This window comes from Lagenorhynchus albirostris, chromosome 3 (assembly GCF_949774975.1).
Source record: "Lagenorhynchus albirostris chromosome 3, mLagAlb1.1, whole genome shotgun sequence".
Lineage (NCBI taxonomy): Eukaryota > Metazoa > Chordata > Mammalia > Artiodactyla > Delphinidae > Lagenorhynchus > Lagenorhynchus albirostris.
The window spans coordinates 160,978,922-161,006,870 of NC_083097.1; the positions used below are offsets into that span (position 1 = coordinate 160,978,922).

The following is a 27,949-nucleotide window of genomic DNA, read 5'->3' on the forward strand; positions in this document are numbered from 1 at the left end:
AATTATGATGCAAGTTTTAAACAAATTTTTATTGGAGTATAGTTGACTTACAATGTTGTGTTAGTTTCAGGTGTACAGAAAAGTGAATCAGTTACACACATATACATATATCCACTCTTTTTTAGATTCTTTACCCATACAGGCCTTTACAGAGTATTGAGTAGAGTTCCCTGTGCTACAAAGTAGGTCCTTATTAGTTATATGATGCAACTTTAAAGTACTTGAATGGTAGAAGGAAGGCTTCATGGAGGAGGTAACATTTGAGCTGGGTTTGAAACGATGAAGAGGAATTTAGCAGGAAGACAAGGAGAACTGATGAAGACATTCTGGACAGAAGGGAGAGTTGCATGCAAAGGCACAGGGAAGGGTAAAATCTGGACATATTTGGGAGGTACAAATAATTCACCTTTGCTAAACTATGAAATATACAGATGAGATGGTGAGAGATGAGACTGTAGACAGGCAGAAAACAACATTCAGAAAACCTTTTAAGCCCTTGTAATGCTTGGATGCCCTTTAACAAAAGGACAAAAAGTTTGTGGCCAAAAAAGTCTGACAAACATGTTGCTCCTGGAAATTCCCTGGCGGTCCAATGGTTAGGACTCTGTGCTTCCACTGCAGGGGGTACGGGTTCAATCCCTGGTCAAGGAACTAAGATTCCACAAACCACGTGGTGTGCCAAACAAACAAACAACAAAAAAAAAATTGCTCCTTCCTAGAGGGTAATAACATGCATAAGCATGTTAAAGGCTCTGAGATATCCTGCTGTAAAGAAACTTGTTTAGCCTTATTCAACACAGGGTTTTACATAATTATTTGACTGTATAATTTTTTTTGCTGAAAAGCACCTACTAACATGTTACAGTATTATTGGTCTGCATGAGTGTTTAAGAGGTGCATGGTGAGGAGAGGGGTTCTCCTCACCACATGGCTAAAAGGTAAAGTTCCCCATACCCATTAAGTTTCTTCCAACATTTTTAAAAATTTTATTTATTTATTTATCTGTTTATTTATTTATTTATTTTTGGCTGCGTTGGGTCTTCGTTGCTGCACGCAGGCTTTCTCTAGTTGCGTCCAGCAGGGGCTACTCTTCATTGCGATGTGTGGGCTTCTCATTACAGTGGCTTCTCTTGTTGCAGAGCATGGGCTCTAGGCATGCAGGTTTCAGTAGTTGTGGCACGTGGTCTCAGTAGTTGTGGCTCGGGGGCTCTAGAGTGCAGGCTCAGTAGTTGTGGTGCACAGGCTTAGTTGCTCCACGGCATGTGGGATCTTCACGGACCAGGGGTCGAACCCGTGTCCCCTGCATTGGCAGGCGGATCCTTAACCACTGCGCCACCAGGGATGTCCCATTTTCCAACATTTTTAGAGACCAGACTATTTTACCAGTACATTTTGGAAGCTTTTTGCCAGATCCAGGCTTTGGACAGAGTCACTACCAGTCAGGTTATTAGTCTTATCCTGTGACCCAGGTATCTTTGGTTGGCTCCCCGCAGAAGCAGACATGAGTTAAGGATGTGGGCAAGTAGTTTATTTTAGGTGGGGGTTGGTCCCAGGAAGCGCTGGAGAAGAGAAGGAAAGGAAGTCAATGCAAGGTGCTTTCCTGAGCAGGTCACAGCTGTGGGCAAAAGAGTGTCAGTTCCACTCGGGACCTCTAGGAGACAGCACAGAACACCTCACCTAGCCAAGTGGCTGGAGTGTTTATCATCCAACTTCCTTCCATTGCTGGCCATGGGCTGCTTGGTCCTGGAGGTAACCCTCAGCACTTCCAGCCTGTCGGACACACAGGCTAAGTGAAAGCCCTTAGGTGCAGAGCTACAGGGGCTGCATTAGGATCCCGTTGTGATTACGTACTACAGCAGTGAGTGCTTGTGGGATATGAGTGAGGCATTGCCAGTTGGCTACACCAGATCACTTGGAAATGGATCACTGAGCTTCAGGTGATAACCAATATTTAGATGGCAAAGTTTATGAGGTATAGCTAACCATATTCATTGGCTTCTTTCAATATAGAGCGGGATTTCTCAACCTCAGTACTATCGATATTTTGGGCAGATAACTACTTGTTGTAGGGGGCTGTAGGATGTTCAACAGCATCCCTGGCCTCTGCTCACAGGATGCCAGTAGCACCCTCCATATACACACAGCTGTGACAACCAAAAATGCCTCCTGACATTGCCAAGTGTCTCCTGGGAGCAAAACTGCCCCAGGCTGAGACCACTAAATTAGAGAATCCTTGAGGACCCCACCCCCATGGTCATTTTCTCCTTACATCCTTCCTTTCCATCCTGGTCCCCACAAGATCCTGAAACTCAGTTAGGGAATTAATAACCTGCAGTGGTTGAGAGCATAGGTCTAGGATTCAGAGAGAACTATGTTCAAATTTCCACACTATCAGTCAGTAGCTGTGTGATCTTGGCAAATGATGATCTCTGAGTTTCTGTCTTTTCCCTGGTCTGTAAAATGACAAGAATAATAGGATATACACTCAGTGTTCTTGTGAGGCTCAAAAATACAAGGCATGTTAGGCAATTTGCTCATCATCATCTTCATCATCAAATACATATTAAACACATTAGGATGTGTACTCTTGGAGATGTTTTTTAGGGTATACCCAGCAACACAAGGACATTGTTCCACCATCAGAGTCCAAATCCTCCTCCTTTTGTCCCTCTCCCTGCAGCAACCTCCAGTAGGCTTTGTGGTCTTTATAGAGAAGCCTCCCTGTAGTTCTTCCTCCTTCCTGGGGACCTTTATCTGAAGGCCTGGTGAGTAGCTGCTGTCTCAGCCAATATCACTCTACTCTTCCTCAGAGACTGAATTCCAGTCACCTTGGCCAGCTAGCATGGTTCCTGGCAAATTCAATTCAGTAAACATTTATTGTATATTAGAAGTCCAAAGAGCAGGAGTAGTAATAATGTGTGGTTGTAGCTACTAACAGTAGCAATAACTCTAGCAATAGTAGGTAATAGCAGGCAGCAGCAGCAGTAGTAGCGATAACAGTAGTAATAGGTGGTAATAGTAGTAGTAGCAGCAGTAATGGTTGGTAGCAGCAGTGGTAGCATTAACAATATTAATAACAGCAGAAATGGTAGGTAGAGGCAGTGATAGTAGTAACAGTAGTAATAACTCTAGCAATAGTAGATAATAGTAGACAGTAGTAGTAGTGGTGGTAGTAACAGTAGTAATAGGTGGTAATAGTAGTAGTAACAGCAATAACAGTAGTAATAGGTGGTAACAGTAGTAGTAACAGCAGTAATGTTAGGTAGTGGCAGTGGTAGTAGTAACAGTAGTAATAACAGCAGAAATAGTAGGTAGAGGCAGTGAGAGTACTAACAGTAGTAGTAGTAGGTAGTAGCAAGAGTAGTAATAACAGTGGTAATAGTAGATAAATAGTAGTGGTAGTAGTGGTAACATCTTATTACAAAACAGGAGGCATTGTGCTTGGTGCATTTTTATCAAGACTCTGAGATGACCACTGTACTTATTCCTACTTTATAGATAAGAAAATGGAGGTCTAGCAAGATCTGACAACTTAAAGAGCCACACATCTGTTTAGTGGAGGAGCCAGAACACTAATGTGGCGTAAGAGCCCAAGCTCTTAAGCACAAAGATACATGATCTCTCTCAAGTCAGAGGAGACCTGCTAATGTGCATATTCATCCATGTATTTGTTCATTCATTCAACAAATATTTGTTGAGCACCTACAATATGCCAAGCAGTCAGACATTAGTAGATATTACCAGGCAGACTGGGAGGGGTGGTACAGTGCAGGTTCAGACAGTATGATGAGGAAACATTGAGAAGGGAGAGATGGATTCCTACATGGATTTGTAAAGGTAGATTTGAGCTAGGGTTTGAAGAAGGGCAGAACATAAAACCTATGAGATATGGGCATGGCAGGTAGAGAAAACAGCTTGAACAAAGGCTCAGAGGGAGAGTACAGAGAACATCTGGAAACAGGGGGTGGTCGAGAATTCATGGAGGAGTTCCCACATCTACTTCTCTGACTGATATGCATTGAGGAGACAATAAATATATCAGAGAAATTTATAGAAAGTGACTAGAACTTTGAGGATTTTGTTTTATAAATACAAAAAAAAAAAAAAACAACCTGAAACCCATTTTCAAAAATCCATTTGTGGGCTTCCCTGGTGGCACAGTGGTTGAAAGTCCGCCTGCCGATGCAGGGGACACGGGTTCATGCCCCGGTCTGAGAGGATCCCACATGCCGTGGAGCGGCTGGGCCTGTGAGCCATGGCCATTGAGCCTGCGCGTCTGGAGCCTGTGCTCCGCAACGGGAGAGGCCGCAACAGTGAGAGGCCTGCGTACTGCAAAAAAAAAAAAAAAAAATCCATTTGTGTGGGACTTCCCTGGTGGCACAGTGGTTAAGAACCCACCTGCTAATGCAGGGGACACGGGTTCAAGCCCTGGTTCAGGAAGATCCCACATGCCGCGGGGCAACTAAGCTCACGCGCCACAACTACTGAGCCCACATGCCGCAACTACTGAAGCCCGCGCACCGCAACGAAGAGTAGCCCCCACTCGCCGCAACTAGAGAAAGTCTGAGCGCAGCAACAAAGACCTAACGCAGCCAAAAAAAATTTTTTTAATCCATTTGTAACCTCATTCCCTAGCGAATGGCAACGTTAACCACAGTCTTGTGGGTTATCCGTGCTTGGCCAAACTTCCCAGGATCTCCTTCTCACTTCCTGAATAGTTTATCGAAAAAGGTAAAGTTCTTAGACTTACATGAACTACAGTTTAAATCCTGGTCTTGACACTCTAGATGTAATTAAATATCAAAAATCTCTGCGGGGGCTTCCCTGGTGGCGCAGTGGTTAAGAATCTGCCTGCCAATGCAGGGGACACGGGTTCGAGCCCTGGTCTGGGAAGATCCCACATGCCGCGGAGCAACTAAGCCCGTGAGTCACAACTACTGAGCCTGCGCGACGGGAGAGGCCGTGACAGTGAGAGGCCCGCGCACCGCGATGAAGAGTGGCCCCCGCTCGCCGCAACTGGAGAAAGCCCTCGCACAGAAACGAAGACCTAACACAGCCAAAAAAAAATTAATTAATTTAAAAAAAAATCCCTACGGGGCTTCCCTGGTGGCACAGTGGTTGAGAGTCCGCCTGCCGATGCAGGGGACATGGGTTCGTGCCCCGGTCCGGGAAGATCCCACATGCCGCGGAGCGGCTGGGCCTGCTGAGCCTGTGCGTCCGGAGCCTGTGCTCCGCAATGGGAGAGGCCACAGCAGTGAGAGGTCCGCATACTGCAAAAAAAAAAAAAAAAAAACAAAAAAAAAACTCTGCGTACTGGTTCCAGTAGCTACTTACTTGATGATCTTGGATATATTGCTTAAGCTCCTATCTGTAAAGTGTGGGGAGAAATATCTACATCAAAATAGGTATTGGGTGCATTAAAGTCAAGTCAAGTCTTCGGATGTACTATCTAAAAATTTTAACCTCCCTGAGGATCGGCTCTTTCATCCATAGAATAAAAGTGATTACTATGTAATCATAATTTTAAAGGTTTAAAATGACAATTAATATAGGATACTTAACAAATGAGAGGTCTCCAGTTATGATATTATTATTTGTAACCGAAAGTGGGGCCCAACTGCTTACCGCTCAAAAGCCAATAAAGAGGCAAGGTTGGTGGAAAGTTTGCTTTATTTTGGATGCCAGCAACTGCAGGGAGAGGGGAGGGCAGACTCCTGTCTAAAGGCCAACTCCCACCCCCACAACCGGTGGGCAAGAGCTTTTATAGACGGAGGGATGGGGCTACATGCAGAAACAGCACAGTCAGCTCTCACAGTCATCTTGAAATTGGTCATCAGTGGTCTGACCAGCATCATCTTGACTGTTTTAAGTACAGTTTTAGGGCCAGTGTGTTTCCATTTCTTTGAGGCAAATTCTTGGAATTGTGTCAGCTTATGTCATGGCTACGGTCTGGTCATCATGTAGTTAATTTCTTCCACCTGGTAGGGGTTTCAGTCTCTACAAGACAGCTCACAGGATATGGCTCAGAATATTATCTATAGCCCTTGAGAAGGACCTGAAGGTCCTTGACTTTGCTTAATGACTAAACTATCATTTAGTCTTGTTTGACTGCTTTTCTTTGCTTCTGCATTTTCTCACTTCTCTGATTAAACTTATTCTTTGGCTAAAGTGTTTCCACAGACAAAAGGCAGGCTGAGGACATGGGGGTCAGAGACAATAGGGTCCTGCTCCATTTCAGTATCATATTCTCAACTGTCAGTTCTCAACCAGAGATGCTTATGAAGAAACTGCCTGTGGTGATAGAACACTTGCCCAGATGATAGCCTGACTGACAGACTCAGGATCTCTGTGAGGGTGTGTTCAGAATAGATAGATATTTTTTTCAAAGCTAAACAAATAAATATCATCACAGCTCTGGTTAAAAAATGAACAGTGGTCTAATTTTCTGGATCAATCTTTTTCTCTCTTCCTTCTCCTACTTTCACTCATTTTAGATTAATGATTATTCCAATATGGTCCTGAGGTATTTATACTCTCTTGAACTTGGGCAATATAGCTGCCACCTGTGTCTATAGTTAATAAAAAGAGCAATTAGATTTATTCGGATTTCAGAGAGCTCTTTCATTTTATGTACATGGATCTTATTTTTTTTAATTTATTTATTTATTTTATTTATTTTTGCCTGCGTTGAGTCTTAGTTGTGGCATGCAGGATCTTCTCTGAGGCATGCAGGATCTTTCTTTGCAGCACACGGGCTTCTCTCTAGCTGTGGCATGCAGATTTTCTCTCTCTAGTTGTGGTGCGCAGGCTCCAGGGAGTATGGTTTCTGTAGTTGTGGTGCGTGGGGTCCAGAACGCATGGGCTCTGTAGTTTGCGGCATGCAGGCTCTCTTGTTGAGGCCCGCGAGCTCAGTAGTTGCAGCACGCAGGCTTAGTTGCCTCACGGCATGTGGGATCTTAGTTCCCTGACCAGGGATCGAACCCACATCCCCTGCATTGGAAGGTGGATTCTTTACCACTGGAGCACCAGGGTAGTCTCATGCATGGATCTTTTTTAAGGAAAGTTTTACTCCATTATGTTTTTGAGTTTTGTTTCTGTTGTTATTATTCTGATTTCTACCTGAGAAAAAAATAATAAACCTTATGTCGGTTTCCATTTTCAGTTTTTTCACTGTTCTCTTTTTATTTTCATGCTCTTAATGTTTATAATAAACTCATAAACTGATTTTTTAATATATTTCCTTGGCCGCCGCACAGCATGTGGGATCTTAGCTCCCCAACCAGGGATCGAACCAGTGCCCCTTGCATTGGAAGTATGGAGTCTTAACCACAGGACCACCAGGGAAGTCCTATAAACTGATGTTTTAAAATTCTATTCCTGTTCTAAATAAATACTTTTAAACAGAAAAAGAATTCATGGAGGAGTTGCAGCCCAAGATGAGTCAGGTAGGGTGAGGGAATGCCAATCATAATTCCTTTTCCCATTCCAGAAGCATCACTGGAACACCCCAGGCAGACATTTCTCTCCCTTTCCTGATGTGGAGAAAAAATAAGCGATTGCCCACCCAGTAAGTAGTAATCATGTGTCCCTCCTACAATTCACAGGACTATCAACAGGAGGGAAAGAGAGGGCAGAGACAACTGCCATGGTTCTGAAGACCACTTCCACAGTGACTTTGACTACCAGAGTCTCTACTCCCACTTCAGGTATGCTGTCTCTCCTTAGGACATCAGATAAAACAGCCAGCATAAGCACAACAGGAATGATCATCACAACCCCAGATGTTCCAAAGGTGACAGCCTCATTTGTCACCAGACCTGGAGACAAGACCACCACAGTAGTTCCCATGACAACCCCATCTATTTTCAATAGAGGACCACAGACTACACCCTCACTGGTCCCTAGTTCTGGGGCAGAGACCAGTGCAGCTGTTCCAACTCTGACTGTTTCCTTTGGTGAGCCAGAGACCACAACCTCATGGGTCACCCATCCTGCAGAGACTAGCCCAACTGTTTCCAGGGCAATCCTGAATGTTTCTCATAGTGAATCAGACAGCACACCCCCAACAGCTACAAGTTCTGGGGAAGAAGTCAGTTCAGCTGTTCCAACTCCGACTGTCTCCCCTGATGTACTGGGGGTGGTGACCTCACTGGTTACTAGTTCTGGGACAGAGACCAGCTCAGTTGATCAAACTCTGACTGTTTCCCCTGGTCAGCCAAATGCAACAACCTCATGGCTCCATTCCACAGAGACCAGCACACCTGTTTCCAAAACAACTCTGAATTTTTCCCCTAGTGAATTAGACACCACATCTTCAGCAGCCACCATTCCTGGGGCAGAAGCCATTTCAGCCACTCCAGTGATGACTGGCTCACCTAGCATACCAGCGATGGTGACCTCACTGATCATTAGTTCTGGGACAGACACCAATATAATCTTTTCAACTCTGACTGAGTCCCTGCATGAATCAGAGTCAACAGTCTCCTTGGTCACCCAACCTGCAGAATCCAGCCCAACTGTTCCCAGAACAACCCCCGATGTTTCCCATAGCACACCCTCAATGGCCACCAGCCTTGGGACAGAAGTCAGTTCAGCTGTTCCAACTACATGTATCTTCTCTGGTGTACCAGATATGGTGACCTCACAGGCCACTAGTTTTGAGATAGATGCTAGTATGGCTATTCCAAGTCTGACACTTCCTCCTGTTGAGCCAGTGACCACAGCCTCACTGGTCACTCAACCTGGGGTGCAGACCAGTCCAGCTGCTCCAACTCCAACTGTCTCCTCTACTGTGCCAGGGCTGGTAACCTCACTGGTCACAAGTTCTGGGGCAGAGACCAGTACAACTTTTCCAATTCCAACTGATTCCCCACACAAACCAGAGACAACAGCCTCTCACGTCACCCACTCTGGAACAGAAACAAGTTCAGCTATTCAAACTATGACTGTTTCCCATGGGAAGCCAGATACAACAGTCTTACTGGTCACCCATCCTGAAGAGACCAGCCAAAGTATTCCCAGGACAACCCCTAATGTTTCATATCATGAATCAGACACCACATTCTCAATGGCCACCAGTCCTAGGGCAAAAGCCAGTTCAGCTGTCCCAGCTACGATTGTCGCACCTGGTATGCCAGGGATGGTGACCTCACTGGTTACCAGTTCTGGGGCAGAGACCAGTACAACTTTTCCAACTCTGACTGATTCCATGCACAAACCAGAGACAACAGCCTCATGGGTCACCCATACAGAAACAAGTTCAGCTATTCCAACTATGACTGCTTACCCTGGGAAGCCAAATACAACAGTTTCACTGGTCACCCATCCTGTAGAGACTAGACTGACTGTTCCCAGGACAGCCCCCAATGTTTCCCATAGTGAATCAGACACCACATTCTCAGTGGCCACCAGTCTTGGGGCAGAAGTCAGTTCAGTTGTTCCAACTCCTACTGTCTCAGCCGGTGTACCAGATATCAGGACTTCACAGGTCACTAGCTCTGAGACAGACACCACTATGGCTATTGTACCTCTGACTCTTTCTCCTGGTGAACCAGCAACCACAGTCTTATTGGTCACCCATTCCAGTGCAGAGACAAGCACAAGGTTTCCTGCTTTAACTAAACTATTTTTCCTCATTTACCAGAGATCACAGCCGCACCATCCATCCCACCTGGGTTAGAGACTAGTACAGCTCTTCCAAATCAGACTGTTTCTCTCAGTCCACCAGAAACATCCTCTCTCTTCACCACAACTGTAACCAAGACAGCCAGAGTTAATCTAACTCCAACAGCTTCATTTGGTGTTCCTGCAGAAACAGCCTCACTCTCCACCCATCCTGGGACAGACATCAGCGCAACTACCTCAACTCTAGCTCCTTCCCGTGGTTTACCAGAGACCACAGGCTTATTGGCCACCAGGCCTGCAACAGAGGCCAATACAAGTACCCCAGCTCTGACTGTTTCCCCTGGCGTTCTTGGGCCTTCCAGGACCCCTGCAACAAATGTTGGGTTTTATCCTGTACCTTCCTGGAGCACAGAAACCTCACCACCTACAACCTCAGTTGGACTCCCAGAATTTCCCAAGACCGTGACAGGTGACACCGTGACCTTGATAGCATCAGAGACCCCAACACCACCTAAAACCAGTCATGGGGAAGGATTAAGTACAACCACTGTCCTGAAAACCACCACTGCTGAGACCACTCATTTAGCTGCCACAGGTTCAGGTCCCACTGTGGCCGAGACCACAATCACCTTCAATACACTGTCTGGAAGTCCTTTTGCCCCTGTGACCACACCTGGAACCTCTACCTTGGCCTCTGTGAGTGTGACTTCAGGAACAGGTAAAAATAACTTTATTGTGGTCAAATATAATTTATTTATATATATATATATGAAATAATATTTGCTATTGTAACCATTTAAAATGTACAATTCAGCAGCATTAATTACACTGACAGTATTGTGTAACCATCTCTACTGTTCTCAATCACCCTGAACAGGGTATGTGAACCCATTAAGCAAGAATTCCCCCTTCCCCACTCCCTCTAGCCCTGGGTGACCTCTAATCTACTTACTGTCTCTATGAGTTTGCCTATTATAGATAATTCATATAAGTAGAATCATCCAAAGTATTTTTCCTTTTGTGCCTGGGTTATTTTGCTTAGCATAATGTCTTCAAGGTTCATCCATGTTGTAGTGAATATCAGAACTTCACTCCTGTTTAGGAGGAATAATATTCCATTGTATGGATGTAGCTCATTTTATCTGTCCATTCATCTCTTGATGGACACTCAGGCTGTCTCCACCTTTTGGCTATGGTGAATAATGCTGCTATGAACATGGGTGTATACCTGTCTGAGTTCCTGTTTCCATTCCCTTTGGGTATACACCTAGAATAGAAATTGTTAGGTCATTTGGTGTATTAGTTTATTAGGGCTGCCTTAACAAAGTACAACATACTAGGTGGCTTAAACAACAGAAATCTATCATCTCACAGTTCTGGAGGCTGGAGAGGGACGCTGAGAGAACGCACAGAACATGTACTTTGGAGTTATCCTATCTTGGTGGTGAGGGAGCTGGGGTATTTATCCACCAACTCCCATCAGGCATTGCTAGATGGATGATCCCTGGGCCTAAGTCCCCTAAGACAAAGAGATGCAGGTGCTGGTGTGTGCTGAAATGCTAAGAGCCAAGGGGAAGTGGGAGTAGGGTGACCAAATCTGCATCCCAGGAATCCACATAGTCCCAGCAAACTGGGATGGTTGGTCACCTTATGTGAGAGGGCCCTCGACAGGGATGCTACATGAGGTGTCTCAGGTAGGACAGCCTAGGCCAGACCCCCAACTGGGCAACAGAGTTAAGGTATGTCCTCAGAGCCTTACCTCCTGCCCCCAGACCAGGCTTGACTCAGGACTGGCCTCATTTTACTCTCCCCACCACTGCAGCTGCAATTCCTTTCTTGATGCCTTTTACTGTCAACGTCACCATCACCAACCTGCACTACACGGAGGACATGGGAAACTCGGACTCTGAGATATTCAATGCCACTGAGAGAGACCTGCAGCACCTGGTAAGAGACCCCCACCAATGCCCATCTTGCCCCAACACTACCACACCCTGCTATCTTGGTCCCTCCTGCTAATCCCCCTCTCATTCTTTCCAGCTCAGTCCTCTGTTCAAAAAGAGCAGCGTTGGTTCCCTGTATACCAGCTGTAGACTGACCTTGCTCAGGTGAGACTTCCTCCAGATCACCTCCAGAAACGCCAATTCTCTCCTTTCTTGGTCCCCCACACCCTGGTCAACCACAGCTACTTGTGTATCATAGAGGATCAAAAGTGCCTGGGTTAAAAAAAAAAAAAAAAGTGCCTGGGTTTAGGGGCTTCCCTGGTGGCACAGTGGTTGGGAGTCCGCCTGCCGGTGCAGGGGACGTGGGTTCGTGCCCCGGTCCGGGAGGATCCCACATGCCGCGGAGCGGCTGGGCCTGTGAGCCATGGCCGCTGAGCCTGCGCGTCCAGAGCCTGCGCGTCCAGAGCCTGTGCTCCACAATGGGAGAGGCCACAGCAGTGAGAGGCCTGTGTACCGCAAAAAATAAATAATAATAAAAATAAATAAAAACACAGTGGAAAGGAAAAAAATATAGAGAGTGGAAAGTTTCCTTCTCTGACTAGGAAGAAAAAGCAGTTTTTTAAAAAAAAAAAAGTGCCTGGGTTTAAAGCCCTCCTCTCCCACCTGCTAGCTATGTGATCTTGGGCAAGTCACAGAACCTCTCTGTTCTTCAATCACATTATCTATAAAATGGTGATAATAACAGTACCTTACTCTTGGGGTTGTTAATTGTTCATCACAATACCTGACCCACTGTGAGCATTCTATTAATGGGATCTCGTAGTGCCAGCTAGTGTAACATCTTTGCCAACTGCGTTGCCAGAATCCCTGACACTCTCACTGCCCCCAGCTCATCTCTATCCTGCTGGGGACAAACTCTAGACACTGCAGCTCTTCAGTTTATTCCCTGAAAAGAGGTACTGAACCAAAGGGGGACACAAAACAAATATAGATTACCAGTAGGATATACTGCAATTTTAAAACTCTCAAATGGGCCTAAACTCTGCAGAAATGGCCTCTCTTCTCCTCTCTGTCCCCTGAGGTCAGTGTGCTCAGGACCCATTTCTTACACTTCATGATGCTATGGCCTTTCCATGAGGTCCTTCATTCAGCCAATTCAGTCATCCTGCTGAAGAGGTGGGTTCTCTGCCCCCATCTCTCCATAAGATGGGAGAATTAATAACAATAATAATATTGCCCATACTACATACCACACAATAATCCAAGTGGTTTGCATGTTTTCATTCATTTCATCCTCACAAGAACACGATTATTATTCTACCTTGCAGACGGGACACTAAGGCTCAGAGTAGTCAAGTCACTTGCTTGAGAGGAGTCAGGGTTTGAACCCAGGTGTTCTGGTTCTTGAGTCGCTCCTTTTAACCACAATACCAGCAGTGCCCAAGGTTGGGCTGGGCTCAATAGCATTTTACATTCTTAAAAAGTACCCAGGGACTTCCCCGGTGGCAGAGTGGTTAAGAATCCGCCTGCCAATGCAGGGGACATGGGTTCGAGCCCTGGTCCAGGAAGATCCCACATGCCACGGAGCAACTAAGCCCGTGTGCCACAACTACTGAAGCCGGCGCGCCTAGAGCCTGCAAGCCACAACTACTGAAGCCGGCGCGCCTAGAGCCCGTGCTCAACAAGAGAAGCCACCGCAACGAGAAGCCAGTGCACCACAACGAAGAGTAGTCCCTGCTCACCGCAACTAGAGAAAGCCCGCGCACAGCAACAAAGACCCAACGCAGCTAAAAAAAAAAAAAAAAGTACCCAGAACTCCAAAGAGCCTTAAGGGTTATATCTGTCCATATTTACTGTATTAGAAATTTAAATGGAGAAATTTTCATTTACTTCAACCAAAAGAGAGAGAGAGAGAAAACTCAGTAAGTTGTAAGCAAAGATTTTGTCTTTTCTGAAAATTGTATATATTCTTATTTGATACTACACCAAACTGCATCAAACTCAGTAAATGGTAATTATTAAAAGTTGGTTGCAATCTGGAATCTGAAACCATATTAAAGAACTTTATGTGCTTACCAAAAAACGGATAAATTTTATAAAGATTTATTCATTAATTCACTAAAAATGATAATCCCATTACAGGTTAGCATAAATAACATATTTTTATGAATAATAGCCATATTTCTCCTACCGCCCCCCCAAAGAAAGTGTAATGAGAAGAGGGTTATTGCTTATATTTTTCCAAATTTTTTAAATGTCTGGCTTAGTAGAAGACACAGAAGGATATCTGCTTCTGCATTCCATATTTTACAATATTTCACCTGTGGCCTCTGGAAAAAATCTCACTGTATACTCCTGAAAAAGTGAGAGTGAAAATAATGTCTTAGTACTACTAAGAAATATTTTTCACTTGGTGGATGCCCTGTGAGTTTTGGGAACTTCAGGGGTCTTTGGGCCACGCTTTGAGAACTACTGCACTATGCTGTATAGACATATCATGGGAATGCTATGGATAGCATGGATAATAGCAAGTAGAATTCCCAGACAGGGGAGGGATGGGAACTTTCTTCCTACCTGCAAAGCTGGGTGAATCACTGTAGGGTCAGCTTAAATTCAGGACAAAGATATTTTTGAATCATCTTTCCCTTTATTACTTCTTAACTAATTTTCTCTGTTTCTCTCCAAACCTGGTTGCCTACCCAACATGTGTTCCCAAAGAGTTGACCTCAGCCTTTGGACTTTCCAACTTGAAATAAAGTCCCTCCTTTCAGGCTCCACAATAGTTGTCACACAACATCACAACCAGCCATGGGGGTGATTCACTCACATTCTCCAAGGTCTCTGGTCCTCTTGCTTTTCCCTTCCACATACTACCTGGCCCCAGGATTCTCAGGAGTTTCCTCCCTGGGAGCTTTACATCCCCAACCCCAGGGCCCAAGCAGGACTCAACTGTTAACTAGAGTGGACACTATCTTTATTTACCTTCGTGAGTGGACAGGGAAGGTACTAGGGGCTGGTAGTGAAACAATGAGCTTGAAGCAATTAGTAAAAAGAACAGGGAGAAAAAGAAGAAACTGAGCTAAGGAGTAGCCCTAGAGAGTACTGCACTTAAGGAGGTGAGGGGATCTGGATCCCCACATGAGACAGAAAAAGACATGTTCAAGAAAGCAGATAAAACCTAGAGAAGAGTGCCGATCTAAAGAAAAAAAAGGGTACAAATGAACTTATCTACAAAACAGAACTAGAGTTGCAAATGTAGAAAACAAATACCTCTCAAACCAGGGAGTAAGAGAGGGGGAGAGATAAATTGGGAGATTAGGATTGGCATATACACACTATTATGTATAAAATAGATAACTAATAGGGACCTACTGCATAGCACAGGGAACTCTGCTCAATACTCCATAATGGCCTACATGAGAAAAGAATATAAAAAGGAGTGGATATATGCATACGTATAACTGATTCATTTTGCTGTACACCTGAAACTAACACAACATTGTAAATCAACTATACTCCAATAAAAAAAAATTTTAATTAAAAAAAATAAAACCCAAGGAGTACAATTGAAGGAAGGTGTTGTCAAGAGTATCTAACCCTCAAGTGTCTTTCATGTTCCTACTCCCATGTCCCTCCTTCCCCAGGGCTGACAAGGATGGAACAAGCACCAGAATGGATGCGGTCTGCACCTACCGCCCAGATCCCACAGGCTTCAGGCTGGACAGAGGACGGCTGTATTGGGAACTAAGCCAACAGACCCATGGTATCACTCGGTTGGGCCCCTACACCCTGGACAGGAACAGTCTCTACGTCAATGGTGAGCAGTTCTGCTGGCTGTAGCTCGGGTCTCCTCTTGCTCCCTAGATGGGGTCTCCTTGCAGTGTAATTTCTCTGTACCCATCTTCATAGTTCTGGACCAACCTAGAATTTCCATGGAGGCTCAGTTCTCTCCCCTGAGAACACCTAAAAAGGAACTTCCCAGGTCTGGAAATAAAGGTTTCCTCCAAAGTTTACTTCATTTCAATGACCTTTCACAGAAGCCCAAATAGAACATGCAGACATCAAAGAAGAAAAAGGGTAAATAAAGCAAGCCCATGGTGGCCATTGGTGTTAACTCTTCCCCAAGGGGCAATGGGTTCCCAATGCAGTGACTGCACTTCTTTCTCTTCCTTATGGCAGCTTGTGGCCCTTTACTCACTCTCCAAGGGCCAGCTGGAACTACACCCCACCTAAGCAACACACAACAAAGCTGTTAGTAATGCTTTTGGCAACAAATTCCTTTGCCACAATGCTCTTAGCAACAGCACCCGCAATACCACCTGTACTAAAGGCTAATATTTATTGAGGAATTCCTATGTTCTAAAGCATTATATGTATTATGTCTTAGTAATCCTGCCCAGCACTCTATGGGGTATTATGTATATTTGACAGAGGATCAAACAAAGCTCAGGGACGGGAATCCATTTTCCCAAGATCAGACAGCTAATACATGTGGTAGAATCGAGACTCAAACCTAAATTGACTCGAAAATCTACGCCCACCTAATTACTAGGCTACAGCTCAGACTAACCCAGCTATAACACACCTCAAATCTCAGGATGGAAAAGTATATTAAGGGGCCCCTAATACAACAATTTAAACTAAGCAATTATGTCCCTACTATATCACCTTGGACAATTTCTTTCTACCTGGATTAAAATCTGTTTTGTATTTCAGCAGTCCTTGGGAATTACCTAAAAGTAGTAGTTAACCACTATGGGTTTTGGTGAACTATAGGTCTTGCTTTAATTTAGCCCTGGTCCTGCCTATTGCTTACTCTGTGGCCCTGGGCAAGTCATGACCTCTCCACACTTTGTCCATTTTTAGAATGGAATTTTTTAAAAAGTCACCTACGAACTTGGACTGGAACTACACCATTGACTCTCCTGGGTCGCCAGCTTACAGAGGGCAGATCTTGGGACTTTTCAGCCTCCATAATTACATAAGCCAATTCATTATTTAAAAAAAAAAAAGTCACCTAAGTGTGAGTCAAATGAGATGAAACCTGAATAACCCAAGTAAACCACAGGCTCCACTTGGTCAAGTCTCAGAGAAGAGTTTCATTTCAAGAAACCCAATGAGACTATTAAATATAAAATAAGTCAAAGTTTTACTTGCATTTCTTACAGAGCATCAAAGAGGATCCAATCCATTATCCAGAACCATACTTATTCAAATCCTCTTTCCTCCATTTTCTCATATTCTCCAACTTTATATTCTCTGGCTGACCCCCCAAGTCTGTCTCTCTCTCCATCTCCCTCACTATTCTCAGTCCAACATTACAGGAGTCCAAGAACTATGCTGTCAAAGGTCAAACTTTGTCTTTGGAGAGCTGGGTATTGGGAGAAACTCAACGAGCAAGGACAAAATTATATGTCATGGATGAAGAGAACACAAATAAGGCTGGAAACACACATAAAATTGCTGTCCTTATTATTTATTTGATGAGGTTGATATTATTCCAGGCACCTAGTAAATCTCCACAATATTGAGGGTGATTTGATCATTATTTTCTTTAAGGTTAATGGTTATGAGGATGAAATTACCAGGAGCATCAGAGTATGAGGCAGTTAACTCATAAAGAATAACCATCTTTATTTACTGATGAATCTCAAAGAAAGCACTCAGTAAGGTCTGTGAGCTTGTGTTTCCAGTTCTACACTTCATTCCTTTTTTTTGTTTTTAAGTCTTTACTGAATTTGTTACAATATTGCTTCTGCTTTAAGTTTTGGTTTTTTTGGCCGTGAGGCATGTGGGATCTTAGCTCCCTGAACAGGGAATGAACCCGCACCCCCTGCATTGGAAGGTGAAGTCTTAACCACTGGACTGCCAGGGAAGTCCCCCTTCACTCCTTTCTTAACCTTCTCCCATCATCTTACTCTTTCTTTCTGCCTCTCTCTGCAGGTTATAACCATCAGTACTGGATCCCCACCACCAGCAGTGAGTAATGAGGGCTCAGATATTCCCATGACCCTGGGACCCTTCCTCCCTCAGCCTGCTCCCTGGGAGGAAAGTATGCCCCATCCCCCAGATACTCAGCCCCACAATAGCCTCAGACCAGCAAAAGTCTCAGGTTAAGCTAAGGTAGAGATGCAAGTTTCCATTAATAACTCTAGCCTCTCGTTGCTTCATGATAGGATCCAACAATTTTATTCTTTCAGCTCCGGTGACCTCTACATTCTCTCCAGGACCTCCAACATCTCTGACCTCCACCCCCAGCTCCACAGGTCTAATCTCTGGGTCATGAAATTTCAAATCCCATCTAGTGGCTGATGGATTCTTGCATGGTCTGGACCCTGATGCCCACACAGCCTCAGCCTGTCCCACTGTCTACCTTGCTCCCTAATCCAGCCTCACTTCTGTTCCTGCAGGGCCCAGACATCCTTCCATTCTCACGCACTTACTGTTTTTGGAACTCAGCTGTGCTTGGTTCCTCCTTGTCCTCCAAATCTCATCTCAGCACGTTCTTGCTCAGACCATCTCCTAGAAAACAGCTTTTCCCCATAGCTAATCTCTATTCTATTCCTATTGATATGAACATTTCCTTCCTGGAAATTACTGCTATTCTGTGGGCAAGGATGTGGATAAAAGGGAACCCTTGTACACTGTTGGTAGGAATGTAAATTGGTATAGTCATTGCAGAAAACAGTATGGAGGTTTCTCAGAAAACTAGAAATAGAACACTATATGACCCAGCAATTCCACTCTTGAAAAAAACAAACACTAATTTGAAAATATTCCTGTGCCCCAGCGTTCATAGCAGCATTGTTTACAATTGCCAAGATATGGAAGCAACCTAAGTGTCCATCAACAGATGAATGGATAAAAAAAGATGCGTGTGTGTGTGTGTGTGTGTGTGTGTGTACACAATGGAATACTACTCAGTCATAAAAAGGACAAAATTTTGCCATTTGCAGAGACATAGATGGACTTGGAGGGTACGATGTTAAGTGAAATAAGTCAGACAGAGAAAGACAAATACTGTATGATCTCACTTATATGTGGCATCTAAAAAATACAACAAACTAGTGAATATAACAACAAAGAAGTAGACTCACAGATGTAAAGAACAAAGTAGTGGTTACCAGTGGGGGTGGGGGAGGGGCAACACAGGGGTTGTGGAGTGGGAGGCATAAGCTACTGGGTGTAAGATAGGCTCAGGGATGTACTGTACAACACGGGGAAAATAGCCAATATTTTGTAATAATTGTAAATGGAAAGTAACCTTTAAAATTGTATAAAAGGGACTTCCCTGGTGATCCAGTGGTTAAGACTCCGAGCTCCCAGTGCAGGGGGCACGGGTTTGATCCCTGGTCGGGGAATAAGATCCCACATGCTGTGCAGCGCAGCCAAAAAAATAAAATAAATAAAATTGTATAAAAAATTTAAGAATATTTTTAATAAATGTAAGCTTGTTAATAAAATACATGAGATGCACATTTAAAAAAATTCTATTGGGGTATAGGTGATTTACAGTGTTGTGTCAGTTTCAGGTGTACAGCAAAGTGAATCAGTTATATGTATACATATAGCTAGTCTTTTTTAGATTCTTTTCCCATATAGGCCATTACAGAGTATTGAGTAGAGTTTCCTGTGCTCTACAGCCCCACTTCTCACTTTTGACCAGGATGGGTTTCTCTCTTGGTTGGGGCCCCTATGCCAGGAAAGCAGGCAGGCACTCTGCCTAGGGGATCCAAGCTTTGGACACACTGGGCATCAGCCTAGAATCCAGGAAGAAAGAGCATTTGGAAGGGTGACCCTTAACGGGGGCTCTGAGGGTCAATGCACAGCTGTGGTGAGGTTGACTGGAATTACTCAGCTTCCCCTCTCTCTGTCCCCAACCTAGGAATAGAGTTTGGCAACTCACACTTTCTTATCACCGTTGCCCCATCAGGCGGGCAGGAGACATCCTGGTCCTTTATGACTCCCATTTTAGCAAAGAGGAAAACAGAATTACAGAGAAGGGAAGGGAACTGTCCACACCCACAGTAGGTTTTTCACCAGTCTAGGTCCTGAGGTTCTTCTGAGTTCACATTTTCCCCCTTCACCTTGGCCACTGCAGGGGCCAGTTTAAGACTCTCCCCAACCCCTTGTAAGCTGCACAACTTATATGCTTCATTGTGTTCACTCATTCAGCATTTACCAAGCATCTACTATAAGCCAGGCCTTGTGCCCGACACCAGAGACAGACAGGCTACATGTACAACCTATCCTAATGTAAGTTCCAGTGGGGTAAAGACTGTTTGATTTGGCAGTATATTCCCCAAATGTAAATGGAACCTGACACATTGTAAGCTTTCCATAAATATTCACTGGATGTAGGGATAGATTGGAGGGAGGCTGGAAGGGCAGATGGCAGGGTGGATGGATATTTGGGGGCAAAAATGTGTGAACATAAATATTATGAGAGTCTCTTGTTGGGGACTTGCTGGTGAGGTGGGTAAGGAAGGGTCATTTCTAATCCAAAGGTCAGGAAAGCCTTTATAGTGGAGATGACATTTGAGTCTGATCCTAGAAGATGCAGATGCTCACCTGGTACAGAGGGAATGACATCCCGAAAGAAGCCCCACATGGACAAAGCCCATGTATATCTGGGCTTGTTCCTCAGCCTCCCCTTAATGTGTGACTTTTTTGTTTCCAGGTTATAATGAACATGGTCCAGATGAGCCTCTTACAAGTATGTATCTTTTCATCCACTGTCCATTTCAGTCTCCAATGATCTTGAGCCAAACTTTTCTTCTCACTGACAAAGGGAGCTTGCCCCAAACTCAGGCCAGGTCTCCTGAGTGGGGGCAGGGTATCAGTGGGAGGAAGGATGCCGAGTCCTTTGTCTCTTTTTAGACCTGCAGCCATGGTATTGGCTTTCCGAATTTTCCACACCCTTCTGGGCTGGAGGAAGAAATTTGAACGAGCGTTCGCTATAGAAATAAGGGTTCAGGTCAGATAATGACCTTGTAGTCCATGTCTCCTGATAACAAAACCTTTTAATAGGGCCTGCAGAATGGGCCTCAGTGTCAAGTTGCAAGCTCGGGCGGTACTCAGTGCTTTGGCCAAATTTGTCCATTCACTCATCCAATGATCACTTCACCTATCTTTTCACCCATCCATTCTTCCATTCTCCTAGTTATTCCTTCTCTCAGACCTCTTCCTTCCTCCCTCCCTCCCTTCCATCCATCTATCCATCCATCCATCCAACCAACCATCCTTCTGCCTATTCACCTGTTTGTCTTTCTTTCCTTCTGCACTTCCATTCATCTCTCAACTTTTCTTCCTTGTGTTTATTCTTCTTTCCTTCTCTTTGACCCTCCTTGTGTCCATTCTTCCTCTGTCTGCCTGTATTTCTGCCCCTCCATCTGTCTGTCCTCTTTGTTCAGTCTCTCCCTTGTTTACACACTCACACTCTCTTAGGTTCATTTCATTCACAGGCTTGCTCATCCCTCTACTCATACAATTACTCCTTCGCTCACTCTCATTAATGGTAAACCTATGAATGGTTTCTAGAGCCCAGGTAAGCCTGGGGGCTTCTGGAGCCCAGGTGAACCTGGAGGCTTCTCCCACTCTGTGGGGGGCTCTGTTCCTCCCTAATGACTGCCCTTTCCATAGCTCCTGAACCAGCTACCACATTCCTGCCTACTTCATCATCACCTGTACAACCAGAATCCACCACAGGTATTGGGGGCCCCTTTTCCTTCCCAAGAGAAGCTCTCCAGCCCCACACATCCACCAGCCAATGTAACACAGGAGCTGGGAGGCCAGGGGGTGCAATTCTGATTTTAGGGCAATCGTGCTAATCACAAAGGTTATACCAATAATTCTGTGACCATTCTGTCCCAAGCCATGTTCTGGCCATGGAGATAGAATATACAGGTTCTGTCTCTGAAAAAGTCATAATCAAGTGAACTAAAGATTACTTAGGAAAAAAAAAAAGATTACTTAGGGACACAAGTGAAGTAAGTCAGAAGGAGAAAGACAAACACCATATGATATCACTTATATGTGGAATCTAAAATATGACACAAATGAAACTATCTATGAAACAAACAGACTCAGAGAACAGACTTGTGGTTGCCATGCGGGAGGGGTGAGTTGGGAATTTGGGGTTAGCAGATGCAAACTATCAAATATAGAATGGATAAACAAGGTTCTACTGTATAGCACAGGGTACTGTATTCAATATCCTGTGATAAACCATAATGGAAAAGAATATGAAAAAGAATATATATATATATATGTATAACTGAATCACTTTGCTATACAGTAGAAATTAACACAACATTGTAAATTAACTATACTTCAATAAAATAAAAAAATTTTTTTAATATTACTTACGGGAACTTCCCTGGTGGTCCAGTGTTTAAGACTCTGCGCTTCCACTGCAGGGGGCATGGGTTTGATCCCCCGTTGGGGAACTAAGATCCCACATGCGGCATGGCGTGGCCAAAAAATATATATATTACTTAAGGACACAAAAAAGGCAGAGACACTATTATTAACAGGGTGCCATGGGAGTGCAGAGATGGGGCAAGTCAAGGATTGCCTCCTGAAACTGTACTAGGCACTGGACATGACAAGAACAAGATAGATGAATGTCTGCTCTCATGGAGCTCCACCTCAATGGGCTCCTGAAGCAAGAATAGGAGTTTTCCTGGAAAAGGAAAGGGTGGAAGAGCATTCCAGGAAGCGGGAACTGCATAAGCACAAGCAGAAAAGCTCAGCTTAGGAGATTCCTTATAAAATTCCAGTTTTCTCCCTCTACAGGGTGACTTTCCATTTAGGAGCCCTATAGTCCCCAACATGTGGACCTGGTTTTGGATGATTATGACAGTAGGTAGGGGCCCCCAAGCCACCATGCCTCTGTCCTAAAACCTGAGAGTCTCCATCTGTTTTTTCTTCCTCTTGGTGGCTCCAGGCTATGTACCCCAGAGTTCACCTATCCAGAGCGAGTACCAGCTAAATTTCCACATCATCAACTGGAACCTCAGCAACCCAGACCCCATGTCCTTAGAGTACATTGCCCTGCTGAAGGACATCCAGGACAAGGTAGGGTCTCTCTCCCCTCCCATCTCTCCTTGCCCTGGGTGCCCCTCTCATTCCTCAGTCTGACTTACATCTGTTAAGTGATTGCTTAACTCCTCACTTTACCTACATGTTTTGGGTTCTTGCAGATTCCAGGGGTCATACCCTAGCTGCCTCCCCACTTCTCATATGGGCAAACTGAGGCTCAGAAAGGGGAGCACTGTGCCTAAGTTCACACAGTGAGTTAAGGACAGAGCCAGGATTGGAACTCAGGTCTCCCTTGCTTCAAGACCTATGTTTGTTCTTCCACTGGCTCCAGTGGCCCCCTCCAGCCCCAAGAGACCTCCATCGCACTCACTCTCCCTACCCTTTATTCCAGGTCACAAAACTGTACAGAGGCAGCCAGCTACAAGACATATTCCACTCCTGCCTGGTCACCAACCTGATGTAAGTTGAGATTGGAGGCATTGGCTGAGCTGGCGGCTTGAGGCTCTGACCCCCTGTTGGCACACCCTTGAACTGGAAGGTTCATTGACATGGTGCCCATTCTTCCCCATGTCCCTGACAGCTAATCTTAGCATCTCCTTCCGTACATCTTCGGGGTGCAGGAAAAGGATTAACCTCATGGAGCCACCAACCCTTTGCACCCACCTCCTTCTTGGGAAATACAACTTTCAGCTAATAATAGTCCAATAATAACATTCACCGTGGCCAGGCTCCCTGCTGAGTACTTTCATGCAAGATCATCTCATTTAATTCTCATAACATCCCCCAAGAAGTGAATGCAATGTTCATCCGCAGTGTTCACATAGGAAAACTGAGGCTCAGAGAAGTGAACAGCACAAGAGCTGTCAAAGTTGGGTTTGAACCCAGGTCTCTGAGGGATGGGTAGAGGAACTAGGACATCTATACTAGAGAGAGGGAGGATCATGGGACACAATGCTGACTTTGAATGTTACCAAACTTCAGTTCCTTTGTCTTTAAAATGGGGATAATTATAATAATAGCTTCCACCAGAGCGATGGGGAGGGAATGTGGAATTCACTTCTTAGAGGTGCACAGTAGACATTCATTATTGTTACTGTTATTGCTTCTATTCCCAACCCCTAGAAGTCTTTCCCTTTTTGGTCAGGGTCTCTTCTCTTGCCTGGGGCAAGAGGCAGTCAGATACCCACAGTGCTTGTCCCTAGGTCTTTGGCTCTATAAAACAGTAACTCAGGAGACACTGCTGGTGTTGGGTGCTGGCTGAGTTCCCATGGCCTCTGTTCCTAGGCTGGATCCCATGTCGGTCAGCATCAAGGTACTGTTCTCCTCCAAACTGGACTCCAGCGTGATGAAGCAAGTGTTTCTAGACAAGACCCTTAATGCCTCATCCCACTGGCTGGGTGCCACCTACCAGTTGACAGATGTGCATGTGACAGGTATGAGATAAGGTGGGGGAATAGGTTCATGGCTGGAAAAGATGGTTTTATGAAGAAGGATAGGGCTTCTGGGTAGCAGTGAAATGGATAGAGGCTGCAGAGGAAAAAGGGGGGCTTTCTGGAAGCCCATGTTGATGATTCATGGCAATGTGTCATCCAACAGGATGCAGGAAGAGAAAATGCAGCGATTGCAACCAAGGAAATGGTTATTTTACATGTCAGTTTTTCTAACCCAGAATGTAAAGGATCCTGTGTTTCCTTCTTAGGCTGCAGTTATGAGTCATGCATTGGTTGATTCATTCATTCATTCAATGTATACGCCATGAAAATAAATAGGCACTGATGATACACTGTGATAACCACTATAACAGGGGAATTTCAAAAGTCTGTGGGAACCCCCAAAAGGGATACACAATTCTCTCTTGGAAAGTTTTCTAGAGGAAGTGATGAAGAAACTGAGATCTGAAGGAGAACAGGACCTAGTTGGGGGAAAGAGATGGGCAGCTGTGCTACATGTGTCTATAACCTAGAATATAGAAAGAACATGTCATTGGAGGAGGCTTTAAGAAGTTTGGTGTGGCTGGAGCATACACCTTGACATGAGACATGGGAAAGCTGTAGCTGAAGATGTGGGCAGGGACTTTCCTGGGCACTGGAATGGTTTGTGGAGGAACAGAACACACCCAGAATTCTACTTTAGAAAGCGCATCCTCTCCGTGTTACAAGGACAATGATTGGGGATGGGGAGGAAGAACAGAGGCAAGAAGACACATTAGGAACCTAGGTCAACAAAGGTGTGTGATAGATGCCCACTGAGATGGTCAGCACCTGCACCTGCCAACTCTGCCCCAGAGAAGCCCAAGCTCCTCTTCACCACATCCTAGTGAACTCTCATAATGCTTGGTGGAGAGTTGGACAGGCAGACAGATGGATGGATTCAAGGTGGACAGGTAGATGAACGGTCTTCTGTAGGCCACTTTTTTTTTAAATTTTATTGAAGTACAGTTGATTTACAATGTTGTGTTAACCTCTTCTGTACAGAAGAATGACTCAGTTATACATATATATATTCTTTTTCATATTCTTTTCCATTATGGTTTGTCACAGGACATTGAATATAGTTCCCTGTGCTATAGAGAAGGACCTTGTTGATTATCCATCCTATATATAATAGCTTGCCTTTGCTAATCCCAAACTCCCATTCCCTCCGTCCCACATCCCCCTCCCCCTTGGCAACCACAAATCTGTTCTCTATGTCTGTGAGTCTGGTTTTGCTTCACAGATATGCTGATTTGTATCGAATTTTAGATTCCACATATAAGTGATATCATACAGTATTTGTCTTTCTCTTTCTAACTTGCTTCGCTTAGTGTGATAATCTCTAGGTCCATCCATGTTGCTGCAAATGGCATTATTTCATTCTTTTTGAGTGTAGCCCACTTCTAAAATCCCACCTCAGTCCACATTGCCAGGAATAAGTAGACTGGCTGTAATGACTTCTTTGTTAAAAACTTCATACTTTCTTTTTATTCTAGAAGTGGAGCCATCAATTCATATACCAACAGACCAACCAACAATCAGTCCCAGCTTCCAGAACTTCCAGCTGAATTTCACTGTCACCAACTTAACCTATTCCCAGGACATAGCCCCAGGCACCCCCAAACACCAGCAGAACAAGAGAAATATTAAGGATGCGGTGAGAATGGGGTTGTTTGTCCACCCTGTTCCCATGTAGAGACTGACCTATGGACACTGGGTAGTCAGAGGGTGACTTTTTTTTGGTGTGCACATTTATTTTTTTTCAGTTTGGCAATCTGGCCTTTTTTTTTAACATCTTTATTGGAGTATAATTGCTTTACAATGGTGTGTTAGTTTCTGCTTTATAACAAAGTGAATCAGCTATACACATACATATATCCCCATATCTCTTCCCTCTTGCGTCTCCCTCCCACCCTCCCTATCCCACCCCTCTAGGTGGTCACAAAGCATCGAGCTGATCTCCCTGTGCTATGCAGCTGCTTCCCACTAGCTATCTATTTTACATTTGGTAGTGTATATATGCTGGACATTTTTAAAAACTGAAGTATAGTTGATTTACAATATCATGTTAATTTTGGGTGTACAGCACAGCGATTCAGATATATATATCCTTCTTCAGATTCTCTCCCTTAAAGTTAATACAAAATATTGAGTATAGTTCCCTGTGCTATACAGTAGATCCTTGTTGGTTACCTGGAGGGTGACTTTTTTTTAACATTTCATGAAGACAGGTTCTTATTCCCATTTTACAAACTAAGAGACAGCCACAGAGGGGTTCACTTGCTAGCCCAAGTCATACCCTGGAACAGGCCCTGGGCTAGTGTTTTCTTTTTCGTTTTCGTGTTTATTTGGGTTTTTTTGGCCGTACCACTCAGCATGTGGGATCTTAGTTCCCTGACCAGGGATCAAACCCATGCCCCCTACAGTGGAAGCACAGATTCTTAACCACTGGACTGACAAAAAAAAAAAAAAAAAAAGATGGGGAAGTGTGTTCTTTGGTTAATTGGCATTCTCCGATGCCACTGTGCCATGGATTCTGACCAAGGAAATGTTGCCCTGTCTTTCAGCTCAACCAGCTCTTCCGAAACAGCAGCTTCAAGAGTTATTTTTCTGACTGTCAAGTTTCAGCATTCAGGTGAGTTCCAACTCAGGACCCAATCATTTTGGAGGTTTGTTCTGTCCTTTGAAAGTGTCCCACTGCCATAGTCTCTCAGTTCCTAGCTGTCATAGAGGAGAGCCCTACGAATATAGAGCTGTTACCCAAACATCAGCTTGTTCCTGAAGCAGCGAGTACAACTGGCTAGAAACTCAGAAGAGCTTGTGTCAACCTAGGTAGGCATGAAGGTGGCTGGTGCTGGGGGCCATGGAATATAGAGTGTAGCATTCATGTCTTAAGAAATCGGCCACTGGAGGCAGAATCCATGGGAGCTAGCGGTTAGAACCAGATGACTTGGAATCCAGCAGTCTAACCGTGCTGTCCAATACTGTAGCTACTAGCCATAAGAGGCAATTAAAAACGTTTATACACCTCTTGGGATATGTTTCACATACCATAAAATTTACCTTTTTGATGTATGTAATTTAGTGGTATATTTATATAGTGCTACAACTATCCCACTACCTAATGGAGGGAGGAACATTTTCATCACACCAAAAAGAAATCTTGTACCCACCCATTAGCAGTCACTCATTTTTCCCTCACCCCCACCCCCTAGCAAACAATTTACTTTCTCCCTCTGTAGATTTGCCTATTCTGAACAATAGGCATTCCATTTATATGAAATGTATATAAATGGAATCATACACTATGTGGTCTTTTGTGACTGATTTCTTTCACTTAGCATAATGTTCTCAGGATCATCCATGCTGTAACATATATCAGTCCTTCATTCCTTTTTAGGACTGAATAATATTCTATCGGATGGCTGTACCACTTTTGTTTATCTGTACATCCATTGATGGACACTGGATTGTCTCCACTTTTTGGCTATTATGAATAATGCTGTTATGATCATTAATATCCAAGTTTTAACGTGAACTTATGTTTTCAATGCTTTTGGGCATATAAATAGGAATGGGTATTGTAGGGTCATAGGGTAACTATGTTTAATTTTTGAGGAACTACTGAATTATTTTCTACAGAGTTTCCACCATTTTATGTTCCCTTCAGCAATGTATGAAGGTTCCAAATTCTTCACATCCTCACCAACGATTATTATTGCCCTTTTTTCCCCCACTATAGCCATCCTAGTGGGTGTGAAGTGGTAGCTCATTGTAGTTTTGATTTGCATTTCCCTAATGATTAGTGATGTTGAGCATTTTTTCATATATTTATTGGCCATTTTTATATCTTCTTTGGAGAATTGT

General features: G+C 44.3%; 1 protein-coding gene across 1 annotated transcript in view; it reads left to right on the forward strand.

Annotated features, from left to right (window-relative positions):
- LOC132518466 (mucin-16-like) overlaps positions 1-27,949 on the forward strand; it is a 78,395-nt gene that overhangs the window by 43,667 nt on the left and 6,779 nt on the right. Inside the window, 15 exon segments of the mRNA XM_060146412.1 lie at positions 7,707-8,003; positions 8,088-9,616; positions 9,619-10,342; positions 11,402-11,571; positions 11,665-11,732; positions 15,212-15,384; positions 17,511-17,546; positions 17,768-17,833; positions 20,248-20,283; positions 21,210-21,275; positions 22,516-22,646; positions 23,002-23,069; positions 23,895-24,043; positions 25,579-25,739; positions 26,650-26,717. Of these exon segments, the coding sequence (XP_060002395.1) occupies positions 7,707-8,003; positions 8,088-9,616; positions 9,619-10,342; positions 11,402-11,571; positions 11,665-11,732; positions 15,212-15,384; positions 17,511-17,546; positions 17,768-17,833; positions 20,248-20,283; positions 21,210-21,275; positions 22,516-22,646; positions 23,002-23,069; positions 23,895-24,043; positions 25,579-25,739; positions 26,650-26,717 (3,742 nt within the window).